The 25468-nt window shown below is 49.4% G+C and overlaps 1 protein-coding gene across 1 annotated transcript in view; it reads left to right on the plus strand.

Moving 5' to 3' along the window:
• The window catches only part of THBS4 (thrombospondin 4), a 41673-nt gene extending 25688 nt beyond the window's left edge, over positions 1 to 15985 (plus strand). The window contains exons 10-22 of the mRNA XM_055342252.1: positions 398 to 550; positions 3628 to 3732; positions 4289 to 4396; positions 4671 to 4830; positions 6634 to 6752; positions 7636 to 7688; positions 10277 to 10470; positions 11386 to 11564; positions 12137 to 12185; positions 12283 to 12479; positions 13231 to 13403; positions 15088 to 15227; positions 15761 to 15985. Coding sequence (XP_055198227.1) covers positions 398 to 550; positions 3628 to 3732; positions 4289 to 4396; positions 4671 to 4830; positions 6634 to 6752; positions 7636 to 7688; positions 10277 to 10470; positions 11386 to 11564; positions 12137 to 12185; positions 12283 to 12479; positions 13231 to 13403; positions 15088 to 15227; positions 15761 to 15822 — 1692 coding nt within the window. The 3' untranslated portion in view covers positions 15823 to 15985. The remainder of the gene's footprint in view (positions 1 to 397; positions 551 to 3627; positions 3733 to 4288; positions 4397 to 4670; positions 4831 to 6633; positions 6753 to 7635; positions 7689 to 10276; positions 10471 to 11385; positions 11565 to 12136; positions 12186 to 12282; positions 12480 to 13230; positions 13404 to 15087; positions 15228 to 15760) is intronic.
• Positions 15986 to 25468: the final 9483 nt, after the last annotated feature.

The following is a 25468-nucleotide window of genomic DNA, read 5'->3' on the forward strand; positions in this document are numbered from 1 at the left end:
CGGGGGTTCACTCTGGCCTTCTTCTGTCTTCGGTGCTCTTCCCTCATGTCAGTGTGGCTCCAGGCTGCTGGTGTCTCCCTGGGTATTCCCGTAATCTTATAAGATATGTATGGGCGCGGAGAGGCAGGCACGAGTGTCACTCAATCTTGGCATCGTCGGGGCACCTGGGTGGCCCAGTCAGTTAAGTGTTTGCCTTCAGCTCAGGTCATGATCCCGGAGTGCTGGGATCAAGCCCCACATGTGCTCTCTCTCTGATAAATAAGTAAAATCTTAAAAAAAAAAAAACAAAAACAAAACCCTAGGCATCATTGAGTACATATAAAAATACACCTGATTGCAATAGCTTTGCTCACAGTCCTGAGCCCCTGGCCCATCCTCTGATCTTGGCTCCTTGCAGGGATCTTACCGCTGTGGGCCTTGCAAGCCAGGGTACACTGGTGATCAGACAAGGGGATGCAGAACTGAGAGAAGCTGCAGAAATCCCGAGCTGAATCCTTGCAGCGTGAATGCACAGTGCATCGAAGAGAGGCAGGGGGATGTGACCTGTGTGGTGAGTTGTTTGTCACTTGCTCAACCCTCTTCCATTTTAAATGCCACCCCTCCTCGGGTACTCCTTGTTTCCCAGTAAAAAGTACTCACAAGTGGAAACCTTCCCCCTGAGAGAGCACAGAATGTAATAGCAGCAGGGTGAGTGGAGTTCCTGGAGAGCACTCCGAAGCCCAGTTAACCTCTGCTCCCCCCTCTAGGCCTCGGGTGGTCAGCAGTGGGGCCCCCGCACCCAGCCCCCTCTGTGAAGGGCCAAGAAGGAGGTTCCTCCCCTCCCTTGCATCCACGCCCTGTTTGTGCAGCTGGCTGGCATCCTGCCGTGCTCTGTGGCTGTGCTCAGTGGGGCCTGGCATCCCAGGAAGCAGGTGGCAGCGAAGTGCAAGCAGCTGTAAACTCTCAGGGAGGCCCTGTGTCTGCCAGTGAGCAGGAGGGGGCATGGCACGATTCTGTGCCCATCCCCACCGGGCTCAGGGAGAGCTGCAGGGATGGCCACCTCCTCCCCCTGGGCACTTCCCAACCCTGGAGCCGATCGGGGGGGAGGGAGCCGGCAAGAGAGCGGGTTCCCAGGTGGCCATGGCTATGGTGCCAGGCGGGTGGTGGGGCCTGGGTGAAGGAGACCCTGCCACCCCCTCCCAAGTCCCAGGCTCCAGAGTCTTCAGGGCTTCTGGGTGCTGAGAAGTCAGCCGTTGAGCTGCTGTCCCCTCCTTCCCTCCCAGCAGGCCAGGCCCTTGGCAGGTAGCCCTGCAGATGGTGGGATTTGTGGGTTCGCGGGGATCACCTCTGAGTGGCAGGACAGGCTTTCCTCTCCTCCTGATACCCCAAACTTAGACTTCTCTCTAATGTCATGCTCGCAAAATTTTCTACGGTGAGCCTATCGCTTTTCAAATAGGAGAAACAAGAAGAATGAGAACTAAGTTTGAGAAAGAAATGTAATAACATCCGTCCTCTCTGGCGGCACAGATAGTCCATAACGAGGTCCTGACAAAGGAGCAAGTTGGGTCAGAGGGGAAACCCCCACAATGTTCCTAATTCCCATTGCTGGACATGTTTATTACCACCGAGAGGCGAGGGTAGATCTATGTTCAAATCCTAATTTTCTGTGAACAAATTAATGACTTCCCTGGGATAGTTAGTGGGTGATGGGGCTCTTAATATGTTTTTGAATTTGTAATAAGGCACAACGACAGATGGTAAAGGATTAATATACTTGGTGTGACTACTAAAATAATTTAATCTGCCAGCAAATGGCTCATTAAAAATGTATTTGTTCCTAGAGGAAATTTTTTCTTCATTAAAATGAGTCAAGGACCATACCCCATGGCTGAGCTTTCCAGGCCTTCTGAAGGCCCACTGAAGCAATTGAGCGGAAATAGAGGCACTTAAGGGGAGGGGTGTCGTTGGCCTCCTGCCTTCTAAATCTCTGGTTACAGAAGGAGAGCCTGGACGATTGAGAACAGGCAGGCTGCCGCTTAGGAAGTCATTGGTCTTCAATCACCTTATTTTGATTAGCAAGGCCAGGAAATTTAACATTGGTTCATGGAAAGTTTCTTTCCCTTGGCCTTACTTCTGTTCCTCAGACGCTCTGCCCCCTGCCTGCCTTTCTGGTTCCACCAGTCTCTTCATGGTCCCCTTCCTCTGTGTTCCTGCTCTCCTGTCTGCTCCCTTTGCAGGTGCCTATCCCATTCCTGGACTGAGCTCTCCGGTCCCACCTTCTGCCCCGGGCACCACTTAGGGAATTAATTTCTTTTCTCTCTGGTTTGCCATTGATCCTGGCTCAGGAGCCCAGTTGTCTCTGGTACAGTGGGTAGCAATGACCTTGCGGTGTCATTGTAAGGATTGGAGACGATGGTTCTACATTCCAATGTAGGGTAACTCTTAATGCCTATTCTGCTGATAATGAAGTCAGTGGCTGGTGGTGGCAAGATACTTGGGTAGACTTTTCCAGGGACAAAGAGACCACGCAGGCCCAGCTCTGCACCTGTGGGAATCTTTTCCTGTTAAAAGGGCATGAGTAGGAGTAAAGCATGTTGGAAGAGGTAGAGGTAAAGCACTTTTCTTTTGGTGGAAATTGATCTAGAAGACTGTAAAAGTCAATTATATGACTGTAGTTCAAGAACGATAAGGGAAGTACCACTAAAGCCACATGCATTCGTTTCTGCTGGGAGAAGAAATGAGACAATCACATGGGGAACATTTCCACAGCAACTCAAAATTACAAATAACCTTTGAACCAGGAATTCACACTAAGAAACCAGTACAGGTGCAGAATGACAAATATACTAGAATTCCTTGTAGCATTATTTGCAAGAGAAAAAAAAATATTTTAAAAACCAGCCACCCACAAGTAGAGCACTGGTTGAAATTCATGGAGGCGCACACACACCACTTTATGTATGATAGATCTGTGACCATTAAAAAGAATGACATGAATGCAGTGATATGGAAAGAGTTCCATGGTACGATATCAATTTTTTTAAAAAAGTGCAGAACTGTGGGTATGTGTGCTCTCAGTTGTGTCAAAAGACAAGGTAGAAAAAGAATGTGTGTTTGCTTATCTGTGCATGGCATATCTCTTAATTAAAGTATATGGAGGAATGGGGGCACCTGGGTGGCTCCGTGGGTTAAGTGTCTGCCTTCAGCTTAGGTCATGATCCCAGGGTCCTGGGTTCAAGCCCTGCATCCATCTATCTGCTTGGCAGGGAGCCTGCTTCTCCCTCTCCCTCTGGCTGCAACTCCCCCTGCTTATGCTCTGTCTGTCAAATGGAAGAAAGGGAGGAAGGAAAGAAGGAAAGGAGGGAGCGAAGGAGTGAGGGAGAAAGAAGAATGCATTGACCGAATCAAGGGAACAGAATGGGAAGGAGTTTTTATTCTGTGTCCTTTTAACCTTTTGATTCACTAGACTATTCAAAAAAATAATAGTTTTAAAATCCTACCCCACAATGCTGTGTGGCTGTGGGCACTGCCTCTGGGAATGCGCACAGGGGAGCAGGGATTCACAGGTACAGCGCAGAGGCCCTTGTCCGCCCCCCACCTCCCACGGGGCTCAGCTCCCCAAGCCCCTGCTGGGCTTTGCCTTCACAGTGTGGCGTCGGCTGGGCTGGTGATGGCTACATCTGCGGAAAGGACGTGGACATTGACAGTTACCCTGACGAAGAACTGCCTTGCTCTGCCAGGAACTGCAAGAAGGTAAGGGCGGCACACAGGAAAGAAACTACACAGGCTGTGGCTTTCTAGAGCCGCACCTCCCATGGCGGGGAGACTCTATGGGCTCCATGGCATTTCTCATGTAGCTGCATCTCAAACGTAGCAAAACAGCCATCAGCAATAAAGTCAGGCGGCTGCCATCAGTCTTGAGGTTAGAAATCATTTCTGACTTAAGACAGATGTAGACGAAGGTGGAGAAACAGGGAGAAGTGGATAGATAGAAGGACACAGACTTACAGTGATAAGATGGATAATGTCTGAGCATTTCATGTAAAACATGGTGAGTTTTGTTGATAATACTGTATTGTCTAATTGAAATTTGCTGAAAGGCCAGAACTTAGATGTTCTCAGAAAAAAAAAAAGGTCAGTATGCAAGGTGCTGGATGTGCTGGCTCCATGATGGGAACCCTTTCATATATACGTGCATGGTAAATAATCACACTGTACACCTCAAGTATATTACAGTTTCGTCAATTATGCATCAATAAAATTGAAAAAAAGGTCAGAGACGTCTCTCTGAGCTGTTTCTTCTCCCTAGGACAACTGCAGGTATGTGCCAAATTCTGGCCAAGAAGATGCAGATGGAGATGGCGTTGGGGATGCTTGTGACGAGGATGCTGATGGAGACGGGATCCTGAATGAGCAGGTACTTGCCCTGCCAGGAGGACCTGTGGAGTGCCCCATTCCAGGGATCGTGGGAGGAAGCCCGCAAAGTCACCTGTTTCTATTACTCATCCCAAATACTAGTTTCCATGCCTGCGATCCTGTGGCATTGTGACTTCTATCCTGAGTTCTGACTGCGTGTGACCGGTCGGGGTTGGGGGTGTTGGGGGAGGTTGGGGTGTTGTGGAGGCTGGCTGGCATCCACTTACAGGACCAGCAATGAGCCTGAGTAAACGCTTGGCCTTCCAATACTTTAGGATAATTGTGTCCTGACTCACAACGTGGACCAAAGGAACAGTGACAAAGACATCTTTGGGGATGCTTGTGATAACTGCCGGAATATCCTAAATAATGACCAGAAAGACACCGATGGGGATGGGAAAGGAGATGCCTGTGACGACGACATGGATGGAGATGGTGGGCTTGTCTCATTTTGTCGTTCATTTGGGACCCATTTGTCCTTTTGCCCTTGTTCTCTGTTAGGAGCACAAATAGAACTGCTAACTCAGAAGGGCTCCCACACTGCGTGGTTACCTGTGGCCGGAGTCTGGCCCACCTGTTTCTTTTTCTTTTTCTTTTCTTTTCTTTTTTTTTTTTTTTAAGAGAGAAGGAGAGGTGCAGAGGGGCAAGGGAGAGAGGGAGTGGGAAAGATAGCATCTTAAGCAGGCTCCACACCCAGTGCAGAGCCCGACTTGGGACTTGATCTCACAAGCCTGGGATCATGACCTAAGCTGAAATCACAAGTCTGGATGAGCCATCTGGGTGCCTCTGGCCCACCTGTTTCTCCCTAACCTACTCTGCTATTTAATACGCTGAGTGTTTCTGGAATTCTACATCATTGCCAGAAATTTTGTAGGAATTATTTCAAGCTGTGTCTTGTCAGGGCTTTGTCTTTGTAGGGCATCTGTCTTCCTAGAAAAAGTGTGTTTTTCCCCACCACCCCCACCACCATCCTTCTGCACGCATAAGAGTCCTGGAAGCAGAGAATTGAATGAGGGGCCTCAAAAGAGCAGGGTCACCGGCTACACCTGGGTCAGGCTCCTCCAGCAGAGGATCAGACGTCTCCTGGGAAACGTGTCCATGCCCTGCCTATTCTGGGAAGAGCCTGGAGGCAGGAGATCCACGTTGCCCAGCTCCTAGCTCCGCTGAAGGGGCCTTCTAGTGTGGGCTGTGTGAATGGCACCCCCTAGAGCACAGCTTGAGCTCTGGAGCCTCTCCCGATGTGAAGAAGGACATGTTTGGGGCCTTTTTTTTTTTTAATTTATTTATTTGAAAGAAAGAGAAAGTGCAGGGGACGGGGAAGAACAGAAGGAAAGGGGGAGAGAGAATCTCAAGCAGACTCCCTACTGAGCTCCACATGGTGCTTGATCTCTCAACCCTGAAATCATGACTGGAGCTGAAATCAAGAGTCAGCTGCTTAACTGACTGAGCCACCCAGGCCCCGCTGAAGGATATTTGTTTCTGTATAGCTTCCATGACATAGAGATGACTGTCATCGAAGTATAGACTGGATCCAATAGTTTCTAAAAACATTACACATCACAAGGGCCTTGAAGGAAAACCTTCCCAGATGTGTACCCCCTCCCCCCATCCTACCACCCCCCCCACACACACACACCCCACTCCAGAATATCTACACCTCCCTAAAACATGACCTCATCTTCTGCAAGCCTGATGGACGACCAGAGCCAGTGGTATGCTGGTAAACCAGCTCAACAAAACCAAAAAGCCCCAAGTTGTAGCGTTGGCCAGTTTCCGTGGGATAAATCCCATTCCCACCATGACTGATATTAAGCAGTTGGTATAAGAGGACCTGATGAGACAAAAGCTGAGAAACGAGGGGCACAGTGGGCCTGGCTCCAGCACATCACTGCCTCAACCCTCAGGTCCCAGTCTTTGTTCACCAGGCCCTCCTCCAGGGTCAGGCCATCTCACCCTCGTGACCTTCTCATCTAGTTGCAGTGGTTGCCCTAGATGTCTTGTCCTTCAAACTCCGTGGAGAAATGCCTCAGGTCATCATTCATTTTTAAGTCTCCCAGAATCCATCCTTTGATGTCACTTGCAGATAATTGCTGACAAAAGGTAGCAGCTCTGGGAGGATGGCCCCAGCAGAAGTCACTCACTACGTGCCTGCATCTAGGCCTGATCTCTTATCGCCTAGAAGTCTGTAAACCCATCTGAGATGTTCACTTGACTCAGGCAAGTGTTCCTTTCTTGTAGGAATAAAAAACATTCTGGACAACTGCCCAAGAGTTCCCAATCATGACCAACGGGATAAGGATGGTGATGGTGTGGGGGATGCCTGTGACAGTTGTCCTGATGTCAGCAACCCTAACCAGGTGAGTACCGTCCGGGGGATTCAGACCCTAGGCCGAGCTGCCCTGTGCAGATTCTTTAAGAACACTGTCTAGAAAACCAGCTGAGCACACTGGCCCAGCTCCGTGTCATTGCCACAGCCTCCTGGAGCGGAGCTGATGGGGTTGCACACTCCAGGCCTGGGGGGTGCTAGGAGGACTGCTACAGGAAGTCTGAGGCCCTCTGGGTGGGTCCCACAGGCTGCAGACTGCTGTAAGGTTAGTGGCAGGAGTTAGTGATGCCCAAAACAATGATGTTTTCCCAAAAGGAAAATGTAACATGGCATCTAACCATTGGGCGCCTTGTGTCCTTTTAGTCTCCAAACCCCTACACAGCCTATGTATGGACATTTCAGATGCACTTCAGTCAGCGACGTGTTGTTTCCCTTCTCACTCCTCCTTCCTGTCTGGATAATTGGATAGATTGTGTCATGTATTTTTAAAGTCCCAAGAGAGGGGCGTCACTGTTGCCCTCTGTGACTCACTCCCATTCTGGCTCAATTCCAACATGTGGAGGGAAAGCAAAATCGGTTTGCCTAGTCCCCAGGCCTTTGGCTGGCTCCCCTCCGGCCCGTGCCAGAGTTGCACGTCTCCACCTGCCACCCTCCTGCCCCGGCGCCCTTTCCAATCAGCTCATCTGGTGTGTAGGCAGCCCAGCCATGTGGCTTGATATTTTGGAAGTCTTTTTTGACAATTCAGCATTGTGCCTACACCAATATGGTGTTGTCCTTTTGCAGTTCTGCACCAACCCAATTCCAGAGAAATAATTCCTGAGATGCAGTGATGATGGGCCAGGTCTGCCTTCTCTGGAACATTCTGTGCATGAAGGCCCAGGCATAAATAATAACCTGTTCTGTTCTCTTTGCAGTCTGATGTGGATAACGATCTGGTTGGGGACTCCTGTGACACCAATCAGGACAGGTATGGCACCTTTCCCAGCTGCGTGAGGGCCAGATGAAAAATTTGGGGAGAATTTTAGCTTTGAGAGCAATCTGCCGCTACCTTACTTCGGGATCTCTCTGAATGGATGGAGAGAGATTGAGCTACTGGTGGGAGAGTAGCCCGCCTCTGGTCAGGGTCACCACACCTCCTCGAAAGCTCCCTATATTCAGGTGATGGGGTCAGCAGGGGCCACCAAGCATTCTAGTGAGTGAGATTCTGTTACACGAAAAGCAGCAGAGCATCGTGCTTCAGAGTTGGCCTCCGGATGCCCAGCCAGCTACACATCCCAGCCCCCTCACTTCAAAATACCTAACCTTAGGCAAGTCACCAGTCTCTGTTATTCAGTTGTCTGTCATCTGAAAAACGGGGATGACGGTGCCATGTAGCTCATAGGTCTGTTGTGAAGACTGAGTTAATTTATGAAGAGTGCACGTTACAGCTGCCCTTACCTAGAGGCACTCGATGGGCTTAGCGCTTTCATTATGTTCATTCAACTCAGGAAAGCTTCACCACGATCCCAAAATAGAAAGCTGTCAGTTTGAGAGATCACTGTCATTTCATTGTCCTTGGAATTTTTTTCATTCTGCATCCCTTATTTTTGGTGGGATTGTTCTGGGCAAATGAGTTTTGTCACCCCCTCCCCCCACTCCACCCCCCCACCCCACCCCCGCCAGCCCCACGTGGAGGTAGTCCTATAGTAAGATGCAGGCCTAGGGCAGCCCCAGTGGCTCAGCAGTTTAGCGCCTACCTTCGGCCCAGGGCCTAATCCTGGAGACCTGGGATCGAGTCCCACGTCGGGCTCCCTGCATGGGGCCTGCTTCTCCCCCCCCCCCCGCCCCCTTCTCTCTCTCATAAATAAATAAATAAAATCTTTAAATAAAAAGAAAAGACAAGACGCAGGCCTGGATGGGATGCTGTGGAGCGTCACCCAGGACATAGACAGCATCACCTCTGCCCGGGAGACTCCTGCCATCCAGGCCCTGGCCCCTTTCCTCTGCATCAGGAGACTCGGGAGGGCAGAGCAGGGGCAAACAGGGCTCTCCTTCCCGACCTCCTCTCCGAGGCCGCCCTGCACACAGTGGCTCTGGAGCCAAACTTTGTGCAAGGACAGCTCCTAGGAAGCCCTAGCTCGGTCCTCTGTGTGCCTGTGGCCAAGTGAACGTAAACACCCTTAGCAGTTGCACTCTCAATGTCTTCCTCTGCAAAGTAGAGGGAATTAAACATACCTTGCAGGTTCCGGTAATAAAGAGAAATTAGGCAGAGCTCGGGGCAGAATGCCGGCCCTCAGGTGACGTGCAGCAAATGGCGGCCTGCGTTACCGTTGCCACAGCTGAGGAGAGGTCGCCATTTCTGCGTGGAAGGTGGGACCGGCACCCTGAACCCTCCCTAAGTGGTGGACATCGAAAATGTTCCCCATTTGTGGATCCTCTTGCCCTGCCAGCCATCCCAGGAATCTCTGAAATATCCTATCCTGTCAGCTCTAGATATTTGCCTAAAATAAATGACTCATCCTGCTACATTTTAATTCCCACAAACTTGAACCCTGGGGAGGGGGACAGGAACTGCTTGTTTTTGCATAAGAATGTTCAAGGCTGTGGAAATACCCAGATCCTAGGATTTAAACACCAGCCCTGCTGCAGGCACAGCCATTCCACTGTCCCCTTCTGCTTGTCCAGGTTGGCCTCATTTTCCCTGGGACCCCTCTGGGAAGCAGGGCCTGAAGGGCGTCGACAGGTCTCCGACCCCTCCCCCGTCCTATCCCAGCCTGGAACAGGCCATGGGTGGATGAGGTGAAAAGAGCATCTGTTCTGACTCCGAGTGGGTGGCCTGCATCAGCTCAGGGAAGCCTCTGGGGACAGGGCAGTCTTATCCTTGGTGGCCGTTAGGCCTGGAAAAAAGAATTGTCACGTGGGCAGAGAATGAGGGTTCTGAGAATGCTTTAGAGCAGGACTGAGCCCAAAATCCATGCGCAGCTCTCGGGAAGAGGCGGCCCTGTCCTCTCTGCCACTTTTCCCGGGGCATTCACCTCTCTTCCTTCTTGGGTCTGCAGGCCAGGGAACACGAAGAGGAAGAGAAAACATTATAGGGCTTCCCAGGAGCCAGCGTGTAGAAGTGCTTTACCACATACTAAAATGTAATGTGCCAAATTCTAGTCGTGTGAACATTTAATCTTTATAACAACCCCATGAGGTAGGCTCCGTTATTCCCATTTTACAGATGAAGACACTGAGCCGCAGAGGGGCCAGCTGCTGGTGAGTGGCTGAGCCAGGATCCACACTAAGCAGCCTGGCTCCACTGCCCCTCACACTTGGCTCCCTTTGTAGGTTCTCAGTTGTGTGGGGGGTTGGGGGGCGAGTGATCATAGTCCCCAGGGACTGATTGGGAGCATCTGGTCACAAAATCGGGAATCAGCCTTTATCCTCTGGAGTGTAGGATATGATCTACTTGTTTCAACAAGACGCAGGAGTGGGAAAATGTTCTCTGGCCCAACCCCCAAACCCCAGCTCTCATTCCTATCCTGTTCTCTGCTTATCTGTGCCACAAACCACCTGTTCTTTCTCCCGCAGTGACGGAGATGGGCATCAGGACAGCACAGACAACTGCCCCACTGTCATTAACAGTGCCCAGCTGGACACTGATAAGGATGGGATTGGTGACGAGTGTGATGATGACGATGACAATGATGGCATCCCAGACCTGGTGCCTCCTGGGCCAGACAACTGCCGGCTGGTCCCAAACCCAGCCCAGGAGGACAGCAACAGTAAGTGGGCTCAGCGTCAGGCTGCGTGCGGCTCCCAGGCTCCCTTCCACCAGGCACCTGGGGTGGGAGTGGTACACCTCTCCTAGGACTTCCCTGAGCAGCCACAGCTTGTGTGGACAGTGGACAGCTGGCAGATACAACCCCCTAACTCTGTCACAGAAGAGCTGCTTTGCAGCTTCTCAGCAGCCCCGGATGAGGTCACATGCAACAAGGGAGCAGCCATGTGCTCCTGCCCAAGGGGCTTTCACCAGGGGCCACAGGAAAGGAGCAGGATAGAGGGAAGGGCAGAGCCGCGAACGGCTTCAGTGGGCTCACCACCTCAGTGGCCGCCGGGGGCCAGGCCCACAGGGAGAGTGCGCACCAGCCAGAAAGGAGACAGAACCGTGAGGACCATGGAGGGCCGGTGAGGGCACAGCCGTACACAGCTAGGTAGCATTTAACTGAAATATTTTAATAACATATCAATGTAACAAAGCATACCATGAGCCGGATTCAGCCTAAGGATCACCAGAAAGTATGGTCTTAGAGACACTCTGGTGACAATTACCCGGTTTTTCATATGTTACAGCGAAAGCGCTATGGACGTTGCTTCTGTAAGGTCAGCCTTCAGACCCACCACTTGGTGAACCCCAGTGTCCTCAGAGAGCATCCAGGGTTTCTTATAAGACCAATTTTGAACAGCTGCCTTCCAGTCTGTCCCCAGGAAATTCTTTTGGTCACATACAGTGGGGTTCACCAACCCACCCTGAAGATTCCAGGGTGGGGCCTGGGGCCACATGGGCTGAAGATGGTCACGCTGGAAGAGGGGGGCTCCCTTCGGCTCCTTGCCCAGCCCTGTCTCTGTGAAGGAGCAGTGGTGCAGGCAGTGTGGATGGGAGCCAGATCCTCTCCTCCTCCCCACCCCACCCCACTCAGGGGACGGCGTGGGAGACATCTGTGAGACCGACTTTGACCAGGACCAGGTCATTGATCGGATCGACGTCTGCCCGGAGAATGCAGAGGTCACCCTGACTGACTTCAGAGCCTACCAGACGGTGGTCCTGGACCCTGAAGGGGACGCGCAGATCGATCCCAACTGGGTGGTGCTGAACCAGGTAGGTGCCCGGTGGTGGGCAGCTCTCCAACACAGGAGAGGGCGTGCTGCTCTTGGCCTCTGGCCCAGCGCTTCCGCGAGCCCGTTCTACACAGGACATGGAGCCCCCTCAGTCTGCAGTGGTGGCTCACGGGAGCAGCTCCGCAGGGAGGGCCTGGGACGGGGACCCAGGCAGAAGCAGTTTGGCCCGAGAGCCATGCCCCCCAGCTCTCCAGCAGACTGCCTCCCACCTGCCCCCCTCGTTGTGAAACTACGGAAAGCAGGCACAGAGAGGCTTCGAGCCTTTAGCCTCACCCGGCAAGTCACATGTGTTAGAAGTGATGCTCTCTCAGAATTAAGCTGATTCAAGGAACCCTTAATTCCCATTTTAGCAAAATCATTTCTGTTGAGCTTTTCTCCCCCTCCCAGGGCTGTGCTTTGTTTGAGCACCTAGCAAGGTAGAGCAGTTCCTCAGACAAAGCAGGCTGTGTGGAGGCCAGGCCTCGTGAGCGCTCCCCGCCGCGGAGGCTCAGGGCTTCCTTGAGCTTCTCCACCCTCTCAGATTGCCCTTAACTCCTTCAACTTTCTCTGCAGGGCATGGAGATTGTCCAGACCATGAACAGCGACCCCGGCCTGGCAGTGGGTATGTCCAGGGCCTCCACAGGACGTGCATGGAACCCGCTCTCTGCAGCTCCTCCTGGGGCTGGTCCGCTTTTCTGATCTTCTTGTGGTCCCTGCAGGGTACACAGCGTTTAACGGAGTTGACTTTGAAGGGACCTTCCATGTAAACACCCAGACAGACGATGACTACGCCGGCTTCATCTTTGGCTACCAAGACAGCTCCAGCTTCTATGTGGTCATGTGGAAGCAGACGGAGCAGACGTACTGGCAGGCCACGCCATTCCGCGCTGTCGCCGAGCCTGGCATCCAGCTCAAGGTAGCGACCATTCTAAGTCACTCACCTCCCCTCTGAGCTCTTCACCCTCCTTCTCAGGCCTGTTCTCGCCTATGGCACTTAGTTCACATCTGGACATTCCTGTGGACAAGCTCCCTCCTGACCTTGGGTGACTCATGTCCTCCCCATCAGGTCAGCTCAGGTGGGGAATCAAGAGTTGGGGGAGCCCTGGGGGCACGTCAGCAGGTGCACTGTGCCAGAAACGGGCTAACCTGTGTCCTCAGTGGAGCCCGCTCTAGTGGGCACTCGCTCTCTGCTGGGAGAAAAGGCAGACTTCCGAGTCCTCAGAGGACAGGTGTGGGGCGCAGTGGAGTTACAGCAGGAAAGCCATGGGCGAGGTCAGCGGGGTATCGGCCAGTGCTGATTATTCGAGGGCTGAGGGTCACCTCCATAGAAAGGGCAGATCCAAAGGCAGCCAGATTATAACCATGAAGTCACCACCCCATGGACCCAGGAAGCAGGAAGGGTGGCCTGTGCATTCTGGTCTAAAACCTCGCTTATTGGGCAGCCCAGGTGGCTCAGTGGTTTAGTGCCGCCTTCGGCCCAGGGCATGATCCTGGAGACCTGGGATCGATCCTGGAGACCCGGGATCACGTCCTGCCTCGGGCTCCCTGCATGGAGCCTGCTTCTCCCTCTGCCTGTATCTCTGTCTCTCTCTCTCTGTCTCTCATGAATAAATAAATAAAATCTTTAAAAAAATAAAAAAATAAAACCTCGCTTATGTCCCTTTCAGGCTGTTAAGTCTAAGACAGGTCCTGGAGAGCATCTCCGCAACTCCCTGTGGCATACTGGGGACACCAGTGACCAGGTCCGGCTGCTGTGGAAGGACTCCAGGAACGTGGGCTGGAAGGACAAGGTGTCCTACCGCTGGTTCCTGCAGCACCGGCCCCAGGTGGGCTACATCAGGTACGTGGAAGACATAGCTCCTCACCTTGCTCTTGAAGCTAGGCCCACCCTCGTTCAGCTTCACAGAGCCTCTGCTGCCCTGAGCAGCCCCAGCCTACCATGGCCCTCCCAGGGCACGCCAGGACTTCCAAGATGTCAGGCTCTGGCTCCTAGGAAGGAAGTGGGAGGAAGACCCCCAGCTCAGACTAACCAAACTGGGGGGTAGAGGGACTCTTTGCATGGAGGCCTCCGCATTGGAGGAGGGGGGTGCTTGACTGGTGATGGGCGCCTGCCACACTCGCCAGCGTGAAGGGAGATGCGGTTCAGCCTGGGTGTTGGCTCCTTCATGGACATTCCAAACTGCACTGCAACGAGTCCCTTACCATCTTTTCCCAGCTGGATGGTGAACTCCATGGAGGCAGTGCCTGTATCTCATTTTATGTTGGCCTCCTTGCTGCTCTGTGTGTACCACATGTGGCAGGAGCTGACCTTCACGCAGCCAGTGCAAGCTGCCTCATTTCCCTAGAGGACTGTTTGAAAAACAGATGCAAACAACTGTCCACAGAAGCTACAGTGGCTTAGGCTACACCTTTGAAATTTAGACCAGGTACTTCCTTTCTCACTCCTCAAGCTCGCAGATCAACACTGACGCCAGCTTACGTACCGCACTGAGAAAGGAGTACAAATTGCCATCTCCTGACCGGGGCAGGCAAGCAGCCTGCTGGAAGAAAGAAAATCATGAGGGCTAATTCATGCTTTGTTCTCCCGAGGACATGAAGTCCAGTGTACTGTTTGTCACACAGTAAGATGATCACGTTTTCAGCCCGAGGAAGCCTGATGCCTCCTTTTCCATCCCAAAATGAAATCATAGAAGAGACAGTCTGCCTGCAGACAATTTGGAAAACAATCTGATCCCTAACACTTTAATAGAGAAAGAAGAGTAATTTATAACAAAATCATGTAAATGCTTAGACACAACTACACCACAACACAAAATGACATAGTGGCAGTGACATTTTAATGCAGGTTGTTCTCCTGCTGACTTCATTTCTAAAATGGAGAACAGCTCTTGTTAAGCCGAAGAAAGTACTCGATCGCTCCTCAGCTGGCCCACAGAAAATTCAGTATATATTCAAACGGTGCAAAAACTACTCGCTGTCAACAAGGAAAAGGAAGTTTGGTCCCAGGTCAATTACAAATGGCCTTTCCACCTACCCAAGTGTCTGGAGGCAAGTCCAGAGTGTTGAGGATGCAGGACAGGTTTTGATCTTTCTCTCCAGGGCCAGGTGAACCGTTCAGCATCCCTGGCTTCAGTCACAAAATGCCAAACAGCCAGCCAGAAATGTCCCCACTTTAGGGATGCTGTTGCCCCCAGCGGGGATCACTATTCTGCGATTCGACCAGATGCTGTCGGACCTCAGGAAAAGCAGTGGGTTTTGTGATTTCTCTTGAACTCCTCAGCGGGTACCCATCAGGTTTGACTCTGTGCCCAACATCGTGTTGGGCCTTTGGAGAGACAGCATAGGGGAGGGCATGAACCTCCAGTCCCTGACCACATGGAGCTTCCAATCTAGTAGGGAAGAGGGGACAGTGAGGACACAGGCCAGGGCTGTGAAAAGTAGAATATGAAACAGCAAAGAGGTGGGTCTGACCTTGACTCCAGTTAGATCTTCATGGTGACCAGCCTGGGCTGTGTTGTCTGCAGAGTGCGATTTTATGAAGGCTCCGAGTTGGTGGCTGACTCTGGGGTCACCATAGACACCACCATGCGTGGAGGCCGGCTTGGTGTGTTCTGCTTCTCCCAAGAAAACATCATTTGGTCCAACCTGAAGTATCGCTGCAATGGTAACGTACTATTCTTGTTATTATACAATAATATTACTAGAATTAATCAAATCCTACTACCTTATTCTTATACCACATTTTCCTCCCAGAAGCCCCAAGCTCATGCCACGTATTCATTAAAATGCAACAGTCCCTGCATAGCTAAAGTAAATGGTAGATCTCATTTTTCCAATTTGATGGATGAGGAAATTGAGATGCATAGAACTTAACTGCTTGACTTAGGATTTAGAGGTTCAGTGAGAAATTCGGTTAGATTTCATTTACGGGCAGCCTTTATTTTCTTATGGCTCAAGCATAATCACGGACTCCATCCCTCCTGCCTGCTAATGTCCTTTAGGCCGGTGAATGAGCACTCCTGGGCTTTAAGCCAACAGTTTGCAAAGCAGCCTGAGGTAGAAAATGGCTGTGGAGCCTTCTGGGGCCTGTTGCTCGGGCTGACAGTGACCCCTACTGGATGCGTGCACGGCGCGAGCCGGGCCAGGCTTCCAGGTGGCAGGAGCCTTACTAACCCCTGGGCCTGTTCTTGTCCGCAGACACCATCCCAGAGGACTTCCAAGAGTTTCAAACGCAGAATTTCGATCGCCTGGATAGCTAAGCCAAGGAAGCAATCCCTAACTGTTTTTCCAAACACTAAAGCCATATATTTTTTAACTTCTACAACTTTTTTTTTTTTATATACACCGTGGCTTCCTTTTACCAACCCAACCATATCAGACTTTTTATATGAACGTGACAATAAAGAAGAGATAATTTCTAAACACCGTGTTGCTCAAACATTGCTTACGTGTGGCTCAGGCTTTGGGGGTGAGTCTATTGTTCTTGAGGTCTGTGTATTGACCTTGTTGGGGGATCTTTCTTGCTCAGGGAGTCAGTGAGATTGGGCAAGTGCGTGAGTCAGAAGGCTCAGGCCAGAGCTCCCATCTCTGGTCACTCTGGCTGAGCTTCACAGCAAAGCCTCACGGTGCCGTGCTCGCCTCAGCAGCCTCCCTCTTCTGGGTAAGGAAACTAAAAAAAAAAAAAACAAAAAAAAACCACATGCTTGGAAGAACCTTCCCCACGAAGACTGTTCCTGACCAAGCCTGGAGAAGATGTGTGCAGTGCTTTCTGCCCCCCCCCCCCCCACCACCACGCACCCTCCAGACCAGCACCAACCGCCCCATTGTCAGGCTTGTTTGTAGTGTTGGCTCCCCCTAGTGGAATGTCAGCTCAGCGAGCTATAGGCCCCCTCCCTCTTCCTATAATCCGCGTTCCCCACGCCCAACACAGTACCTGGAATATAGTAAATACCCAGGATGTGTTTGCTGGCTGGCTGAATGGATGTAGATGTGTAGATGGATCATACAGGCCCTCCTACAACTCAAATGGCTCCTCACGACATACTCTCGAACGACGATGGTATCTGTGACATCACCCTGGGGCAGGGCAGGGAGATGCCTCACCGCTAGCCTTTTGACCACTGCATCTGTGAGGCAAAGATCCAGGCGAGTTTTTACAAACTCCTTAAGAATTCTGGTTTTTGTTTTTTGTTTTTTTTTAAAAAAAAAGAAGAATTCTGTTTTAAAGAATATTGCTGGGTAGTAAACTATTCTGTTCCAAAATTCCTAGAGGAATCTTAAATCCTAAGTGAAGCATAAACACAGTCACCACGGTTTGAACATGATTTCAGTATTCGGAAAATCCCATGGCCTAGGCATGACCAGCACGGGACAGGACTTCGAGGTAGCTGCCTGCACACATGAGGTGTAGAGACAGATGTTGCGTCATAACACAACACCTGATCTCCTGCATCCGGGTCTTCGCTCAGTGGCCAGAACTCAGGCCAGTCTACCAACTCCCTCTGCTGGACTGTGAGTCCCCCCCACTGGGGGGATTCTGTTCCAGGATCCTTCCAAGGATTTCAGGGCCATCGTGCTGTCATGGGCTTCTTCCGATTTGTGGTTCCACATCTGTAAGTCTTCCCTAATTAAAAAAAAAAAAAAAAAAAAACCCTCAGAAGGACAAATTCATTTGGTTAGAGATTGTCCTCTTTCAATCTTACTCCTTTTCCTAACTTTCTATATCTCCCGGAAAGATGATTATTTCCTGATCCCTTAGGAACTCTAGGAGCTCTTTCACTCACTGTATCAACAGTGCCCTTAGGTTATACCTTTATAGCTATTTTAATGCCCTTTTGCTAAGTCTTTGGCACTTTCCTAAGCAGTCTGTGGTGAAATCTTGGGAGATTTCATTCTCATCGTCGAAATACATACCAGATCCTGGACAGGAAATACACTCATCTCCCAATGTGTTGATCAAATCTGGATGTGAATCTAAGATGAATTCTTACCGTATCTTGATCTGACTTTCAGGGAGCCTGGTTTCCTTAGCAAAACCATCCTATGGCTCCCACAGGAGTCTTCTTGAGACTGGTGGAAAGGAGAGGCGGCCTTCCAGTGCCCTCCCCACCCCAAGTCTCCCTGCTACTAGCTGTGTTGTTGCGTTAAGAAAGCAACGTATCCACAGGAAATTTCCTTTAATCGATACTTTTGCATGTGTAACCATGCTCGTACCATCAGCTTACTGGAGATCAGGAATATAACTGCATCCCTTAGGGAACTTATTATATTGTTGGGAAGACAAAAGGCATCAAATACAGAGAGCAAATAGATCCAGTGATGTGCTGAAGCCAGCACGTACCAGCTCAGAAGAGCCAACAATTAAATTTTTTTTAAAGATTTATTTATTTATTTATGATAGGCATAGAGAGAAAGAGAGGCAGAGATTCAGGAGGAGGGAGAAGCAGGCTCCATGCTGGGAGCCTGACGCGGGACTCGATTCCGGGTCTCCAGGATCGCGCCCTGGGCCAAAGGCAGGCGCCAAACCGCTGAGCCACCCAGGGATTCCCCCCAACAATTAAATTTTGAGGAATTTTGAGAGACAGTTGTCAAGATGTTGACAGTTAGAAATCAACCATGGTGAAATATTTACACTATAGAAATTGGCAAACACTACAAAGCAGGGCACCGGAGAACCGATCATCATTTAGTGACACACAACTGAGTGGGTACACTATTTTGTCTTACTTCTAGTCATCCTTCCTCAATATCTTGAGAACTGGGGTAGAAAACTTGAAACTTTCAGAAAACTTCTTGTTTAAATGGAGAATTACTGGGGCACCTGAGGCGCTCAGTTGGTTAAGTGGCCAACTCTTGATTTCAGCTCAGGGTCCTAAGAATCCAGCCCCGCGACAGGCTCTGATCTCAGTGGGGAGTCTGCTTCCTCTCCCTCTGCCTCTGTCCCTTGCCCCACATGCACTCTCACTCTCTCTCTTTAAAAGAAATCTTTAAAATAAATAATAATAAATAAATGGAGAAGTACTGGGGAAAAATGTACAGAAAAAGCTTCTTGACGTTGGTCTTGGCAATGACTTTTTTAAATATGCCAAGAGCACAAACAGCAAAAGCAAAAGTCAGCAACAGAACTACATCGGTCTCAGAAACTTCTGCACAGGAAAAGAAACTAATTGAAAAGATAACCTACAGAATGGGAGAAAAATTTTGCAAACTATACATTAGATAAGGGGTATATATAAAGAATTCACACAAGTCAGTAACTAAAAAAAAATCTGGGGATCCCTGGGTGGCGCAGCAGTTTGGCACCTGCCTTTGGCCCGGGGCGTGATCCTGGAGACCCAGGATCGAATCCCACGTCGGGCTCCCGGTGCATGGAGCTTGCTTCTCCCTCTGCCTGTGTCTCTACCTCTCTCTCTCTCTGTGTGTGTGTGTGACTATCATAAATTAAAAAGAATAAAAATAAAAATAAAAAATAATAAAAATCTGATTTTTTTAAATGGATAGAACTAAATAGACATTTTTCCAAAAAGGACGTCAAAATGGCCAATAGACACATGGAAAGATATGCAACATCAGCAAACATCAGGGAAATGTAAATCAAAGCCATAATGAGCTATCACCTTCCACCTTGCTTATCAGCTTGTCTTATCAGCAAGACAAGGGACAAGTGCTGGTGAGGATCTGGTGAAAAGGGAACCCTTTTGCACTGTCGGTGAGAAAGTAAATTGGTCCAATCACTATGAAAACCAATATGGATTTTCCTCAAAAAATTAAAAATAGATCTACCATTCCATCCAGCCAGTCCACTTCTGGGCATATACCCAAAGGAAAGGAAAACAGGAGCTCAACCAGTTATCTGCACCCCTATGTGTATGGTAGCATTATTCACAAAAGCCAACATATGCAAACAACCTGAGTGCCCATCGTGGATGAAAGGATAAAAAAGAGGTGGTAAATATACACAATGGAATATTGTCCAGCCATGAGAAAGGAGAATATCCTGCCATTTGTGATGATATAATGGACCCTGAGCATAATAATTCTAAGTGAGATAAGTCAGATAGAGAACAATAAGCATTCCTGTGTGACATCACTTATGTGTGGAACCTAAAAAAGTCAAATTCCTTAAAAAACAGAGTGACGTGGTTACCAGAGGATGGGGGTGGGCGGGATAATGTTGATGGTGTTTAAGGGCACAAACTTGCAACAAGTAGTAAATAAGTCACAGAGATCTGAGGTTCAGTATAATGAGTATAGACAATATTGTGCCACAATCATCAAACCACTAACAGACTAAAAATTATCGTAACTGCTAAAAGAATAATTATACATGATAGAGGTGCTAAATATCACTATGATGGCAATCATATTATAATATATAAATGTATCAAATTAACAAGTTGTAATGCTTAAATTTACACATTACATGTCAAATATATTCAATTTTAAAAGGAGGGAGAAGTAGAAAGAGTTGTGAGAATCAGGAAACACTTGAGACAGTCTAGCCAGAGAGTAGCAACACACTATGGGACTGGACCAACTGGTGTGGTGCCCTCTGCCCCAAACAGAAACCTGGGATTTCCGAATGTTTATACTCAACCCTAGTGCAGAAACTCACGTTTCTGCGAGAGCCCTAGTCATGTTAGTGAGGTCTTCATTTGAATCTTATCAACACCTGTAGGGGTGAGAACACTCACTCTCCAACTAGGATGAATTCATCTAGTGCCCATCTTCCTCCTGACTGTTCATTGAGCTCAAGGGTCCTGAGGTGACTGGGAAAAGGAAGAGGGACGTCCCTGGGGAAAAAGACCATACCGGGGTATTCCCACAGGATGTGAGGAGAGTTCCTGGGGGCAGAGGAGGGCTTTGGGGCCATGGGTAGAAGGCCCAGGGAGATGGAAGCAGGGGGCAAAGAGGGAAGTAGAGCACATTTTGCCTCCATCCAACAAAAAGGAAGCTCTTCTTCCTCTTCTCCCAGGTTATTATTCCTGTATCTGAGAATTATTACAGGGGACTGTCCTTCACTTAATTTTAATGTGGGGCTACAGAGTCAAAGAGAATGAGAAAGATACAGAATCCAGTTACTCATTATTTAAGTACCTATAAGCATTTCTTATGGCCCAGACTAGGAAATAACTAGGAGTATAGTGATACAACAAAAAAGAATCTGGTCTGGAAGAAACGAGAACTATGTCATTAATGATACGAAGCAATGGGAATGATGCATGAGGTACCCTTGTTTGAGGGCCTACACTTGGGCTCCTTAATATCATTTATCATTGGGTTTATGAGCACTCAGCCTTTCTTCCAGAGTTATGAGCAAAATCCCCTGCACTGTTCACAGCTCCAAATCTTACATCTTTGCCCAAATCTTTGGTAATAAATAACCTCAGTCCACTGAGAAGTTTACCCTAAATTTCTTGAGGGTTTTTTATTCCTGAGAAAACTTAAAATTAAGTACAGAGATATTAAACCCACCTTCCTAATATTTTTGTATAGTGTTTAAAAATTATCTTTGTATATATGATATTGATTTTTAGATTATTCTAGAGAGTGCAAGAGCCAGTGAGTAAGTGTCAGGGGAAGGGGAGAGGGCAAGAATCTCAACAGACTCCCTGCTGAGTATGTGGAGAGGGGCAGCTCCATCTCATGACCCATAAAGCTACAACCTGAGATGAACCCAAGAGTCTGACACTTAATTGACTGAGCCACCCAGGTGTCCCTTAATATGTGATATTCAAAGTACCTGAGGGGCGCCTGCCTGGCTCAGTTGGAACAGTATGCTACTCTTGATCTTGGGATTCTGAGTTTAAACCCCACATTGGGTACAGAGATTACTTAAATAAGTTAACTTTTTTAAAAAATAAAAATAAAGAGGGACACCTGGGTGGTTCAGCAGTTAAGCATCTGCCTTTGGCTCAGGGCATGATCCCAGGGTCCTGGGATCAAGTCCCACGTCAGGCTCCTTGCATGGAGCCTGCTATTCCCTCTGCCTGTGTCTCTGCCTCTCTCTGTCTGTGTCTCTCATGGATAAATAAATAAAATCTTTTTAAAAATAAAAATAAAATACAAGTAAAGTATTTGAAATATTTTAAAGAATTTGGCATATTAGAGAATCTAATAAATTGAACTTGTGATTCAATCAAAAAATGCATAATTGCGTATTTGACTTTAGACTTCTGATTTTACGTTAAAAGCTATGAAAGAATTTGATTGACTATATAAATAAGAAATAGTTAAGATAATTTAAATCCATAATATGTATAAGTTTGTTATCAGAGTTACTTGAATACCTATGTAGGCTTTGTCAAATGTCAAAAAAGTTAAATTTATAAATGAAATCTAAACATACTATGTTTATAGTCTATTACAAATTAATATAGCATTTTAGATGCTATAAATTAATATATTCAATTTATAAATGAAATTGAAAATGTCTGTGGAAATTTAAGTTTGCAAATGAGACTAAACAAAGCTTAAAAGTGATGATAAAATTTGCTATCGTGTAATAAATATATTTGTATATTTATAGAGTATAGAAGAGTAATAAAAATAAGTTGAGCTTATAACCTTTAAGGTTTTGCAATTTGTATCTTTAATCAAACACTAATTTTCAAAACCAAAGTAGCCATAAATTGTGTTTTCTGTGTACAGAAGCTGCCCTCCTAAGCAAAAAACAAAACCGACAAAAAAAAACCAGCCCAGTGCTAGTGTGGGCAAACACATCCTCAACCCCAGATTAGTAGTGACGACTGTTCTAGAGCACACGCCTTTTCTCCAAAGGGGTCTGTCACTGCACAGAGGGGAGAAGAACCTCGGTGCAGCCCCCGTGGTTCCAGGGGTGCCGCCAGGCCGCCGCATCCCCCAAAGGCCTGGGCGGGGTCCCCGGGGGGCTCAGCGGCGCAGCGCGTGACCCCGGGGTCCCAGGATCGAGTCCCGCGTCGGGCTCCCCGCGTGCAGCCTGCTGCTCCCCGGCCTGGGTCTCTGCCCGCCCCCCAGGCTGAGCCCCTGGGCCCGCGGGCCCTTCCCTCCCCCCCACCATGGGGCCCACGAAGCCCCCCAGGCCTCCCCTCCAGGCCTCCCCCTGGCATGAGGGGATCTATCCTGAGGCTGAGGCGGAAAGCCTCATCTTCCCCCTTGCTTTTGTTTTTTTTGGTTTGTTTTTAACAGATTTTATTTATTTATTCATAAGAGAGAGAGAGAGAGAGAGAGAGAGAGAGAGAGAGAGAGAGGCAGAAGGAGCAGCAGGCTCCACGCAGGGAGCCTGACATGGGACTCGATCCCGGGACCCCGGGGTCACTCCCTGAGCCAAGGCAGACACGTAGCCACCAGCCAGCCGGGTGCCAGGAGGTCTCGGCAAGGAATGTTGCCGGTCCCAGCCCGCAGGCCGTCCCTGGTGTGGTCACAGGCTCCGAGCCCCCCTCTGCCGGGACAATCGGGGAACGGGGACTATGAAAGGGAAATGGGGGGCAGCCCCGGTGGCTCAGCGGCTTAGCACCGCCTTCAGCCCGGGGCCTGATCCTGGAGACCCGGGATCGAGTCCCAGGTCAGGCTCCCGGCATGGGGCCTGCTTCTCCCTCTGCCTGTGCCTCTGCGTGTCTCTGCAGGTCTATCGCCTCTCTCTCTGTCTTTCATGAATAAATAAATAAAACCCTTAAAAAATTAAAAAAAAAAAAAAAAAAAAAAAAGAAGAGAAAGGGAGATGGGGGTCAGTGCCCAGGGAGCTACTCCAGCACATTTCGAACCACCTCAGATGCGGATGATCCACTGTGCAGTGTCTTCTCTGGGTTTCCCGGGCCTACCTAAAAAAAAAAAAAAAAGAAAAGAAAAAGAAAGAAAGAAAAAGAAAAAAAAAGCCAAAGGGAATACTGTTTGGAGAAGTCAGACTTGCAGAATGAAAGGAGTTACTCAAAAAGCAGAGCAGGGGTGGCGGAAGGAGGGATTCCTCAAGGCTGGAGGGGCAGAGAGTGCTGAGGGCGGTGAGGGGCGCCGGGGTGCGAGGGGCCTGGCCTGCCCCTCCCGCCTGGTGGGAGAAAGCCCCGGAGCCCCCAGTTGGGCACCTGCTCATGACTGTGGACCGCACGCTCAGCCCACACCTGGAGCCGCCTCCAGACGCACCCCGCAATGGCAGGCAGGCCCATCACGAGGAACACCCATTTGCCATCCTGAGGAAAAGCGCCCCCTCCCCTTCCCCGCCTAAGCCCAGGGAACCTGGGAGATGGGGTTGAGGAAGAAGCCCCAGGAAGCTGACGATGCCACCGGCTGGGGGGAGGGGGTGGGCAGATAGGGGGGAGCGAGAGCAGGGCCTGGGCTCTGCTCACCCCCACCCACGGGAGCTAAGAGAAGAGGTGAGGAAGGGAGGACCCGAGGGCCAGGGCCAAAGAGACCTGCGCCCAGGAGAAGGAAGGGTCCACAAGCTGCGCCAGGCCCACCCCCAGGCCCCACACTCCCAACTCCAGAAGGGGTTTCTGGTGACACGGTCACCAGAGGCCAAGGCACGCAGCCTTGTACCCCCCTGCGGAATCAGGAGGCTGCCAAGCATAGTCACGATTCTAAAACTCCTGCCCGTATGTGGTTTCTCTAAGAAGAAATGGAATCAAATTAAAGTTAAGAAAGTATCAGAGAAACCACTGAACAGTTTAAAGTGATTCAGCAGGATATTGGCTAAGAGAAGTGGGGGGGTTAAATGATATGACTCGGGCGGCCCGGGTGGCTCAGTGGTTTAGCACCTGCCTTTGGCCCAGGGCGTGATCTGAGACCCAGAGACCCAGAATCGAGTCCCACGTCAGGCTCCTTGCATGGAGCCTGCTTCTCCTCTGCCTGTGTCTCTGCCTCTCTCTCTGTCTCTCATGAATAAATAAAATCTTCTTAAAATAATAAATGATATGAATGGGAAAACATAAAATGGAAATCAAACAGCCTTGGCTTTACCTCTCAACTCACTTTCTTGAGTGGCTACAAAATGACCTGGATTATTCAGCTCCTACTATTTGGATTTGTTCCTAAAATTAAAAGATGCTTGTGTTTAGACCAGGCCACCTCCTCCACCTAGAAATCTCACAAACAGCCCCTGAGCTGAGTATTCCATGTGGGTGGGGGGTCGATCCCACCCTCGAAAGGCAGCTCTCAGAAGTCACAGCTTCAGTTCAAAGTACCCTAAAGAGGGGCCCCTGGGTGGCTGAGAGGTTGAGCATCTGCCTTCGGCCCAGGGCGTGATCCTGGAGACCCGGGATCCAGTCCCATGTCAGGTTCCCTGCATGGAGCCCGCTTCTCCCTCTGCCTGGGTCTCTGCCTCTCTCTCTCTCTCTCGAATAAATAAAATCTTTTAAAAACAACAACAAAGTACCCTGAAGAAAGGAGTCCCTTCAAGCCTTACCCAAGCTATGGTCTAGCACACAAGCCTCCCCTTCACTAAGTTCACCTTGCTAAGTAATATCAAATTCATACATTATAAAACACAATAGGAAATCACTGTCAGGAACGTATGTCTCTATGAAAAAGAGTTGTCCAACTAAGTGTGAACATCTCTTACCAGTTTGGAGGGTTTTCTTTTAAGTAGCTGTTCATTAATTGCTTTTCTTTTATAGCACCCACTAGAAAAAAAAAACAGTAGCAGACACCTAATGTCTAAGAAAAATTTATGGAAGGAAAATTTTCACTCAAGATGTTCTCCGTTAGTTTACTTTTGTATGCGTTATCCTCACAAGGGCCCATCTCGCTCCCACTCTTCTTCCACCAGACTTCTGAGGATTAAAGGTTGAGAAGTAATGTCCCTTCCACCCCTGCGGTTTCTGTGAGCTGCTGGAGGGTGAGCACTGTGCAATATTTATCTCTGTACCCTACCCTCAGCCCCTCAATAAAGTATTTGTTGAGTTGGAAAAGCCAGTTGGCTCATCAAGCCCAACAGCA

Source organism: Nyctereutes procyonoides, unplaced genomic scaffold (genome assembly GCF_905146905.1).
Source record: "Nyctereutes procyonoides isolate TBG_1078 unplaced genomic scaffold, NYPRO_anot_genome, whole genome shotgun sequence".
Lineage (NCBI taxonomy): Eukaryota > Metazoa > Chordata > Mammalia > Carnivora > Canidae > Nyctereutes > Nyctereutes procyonoides.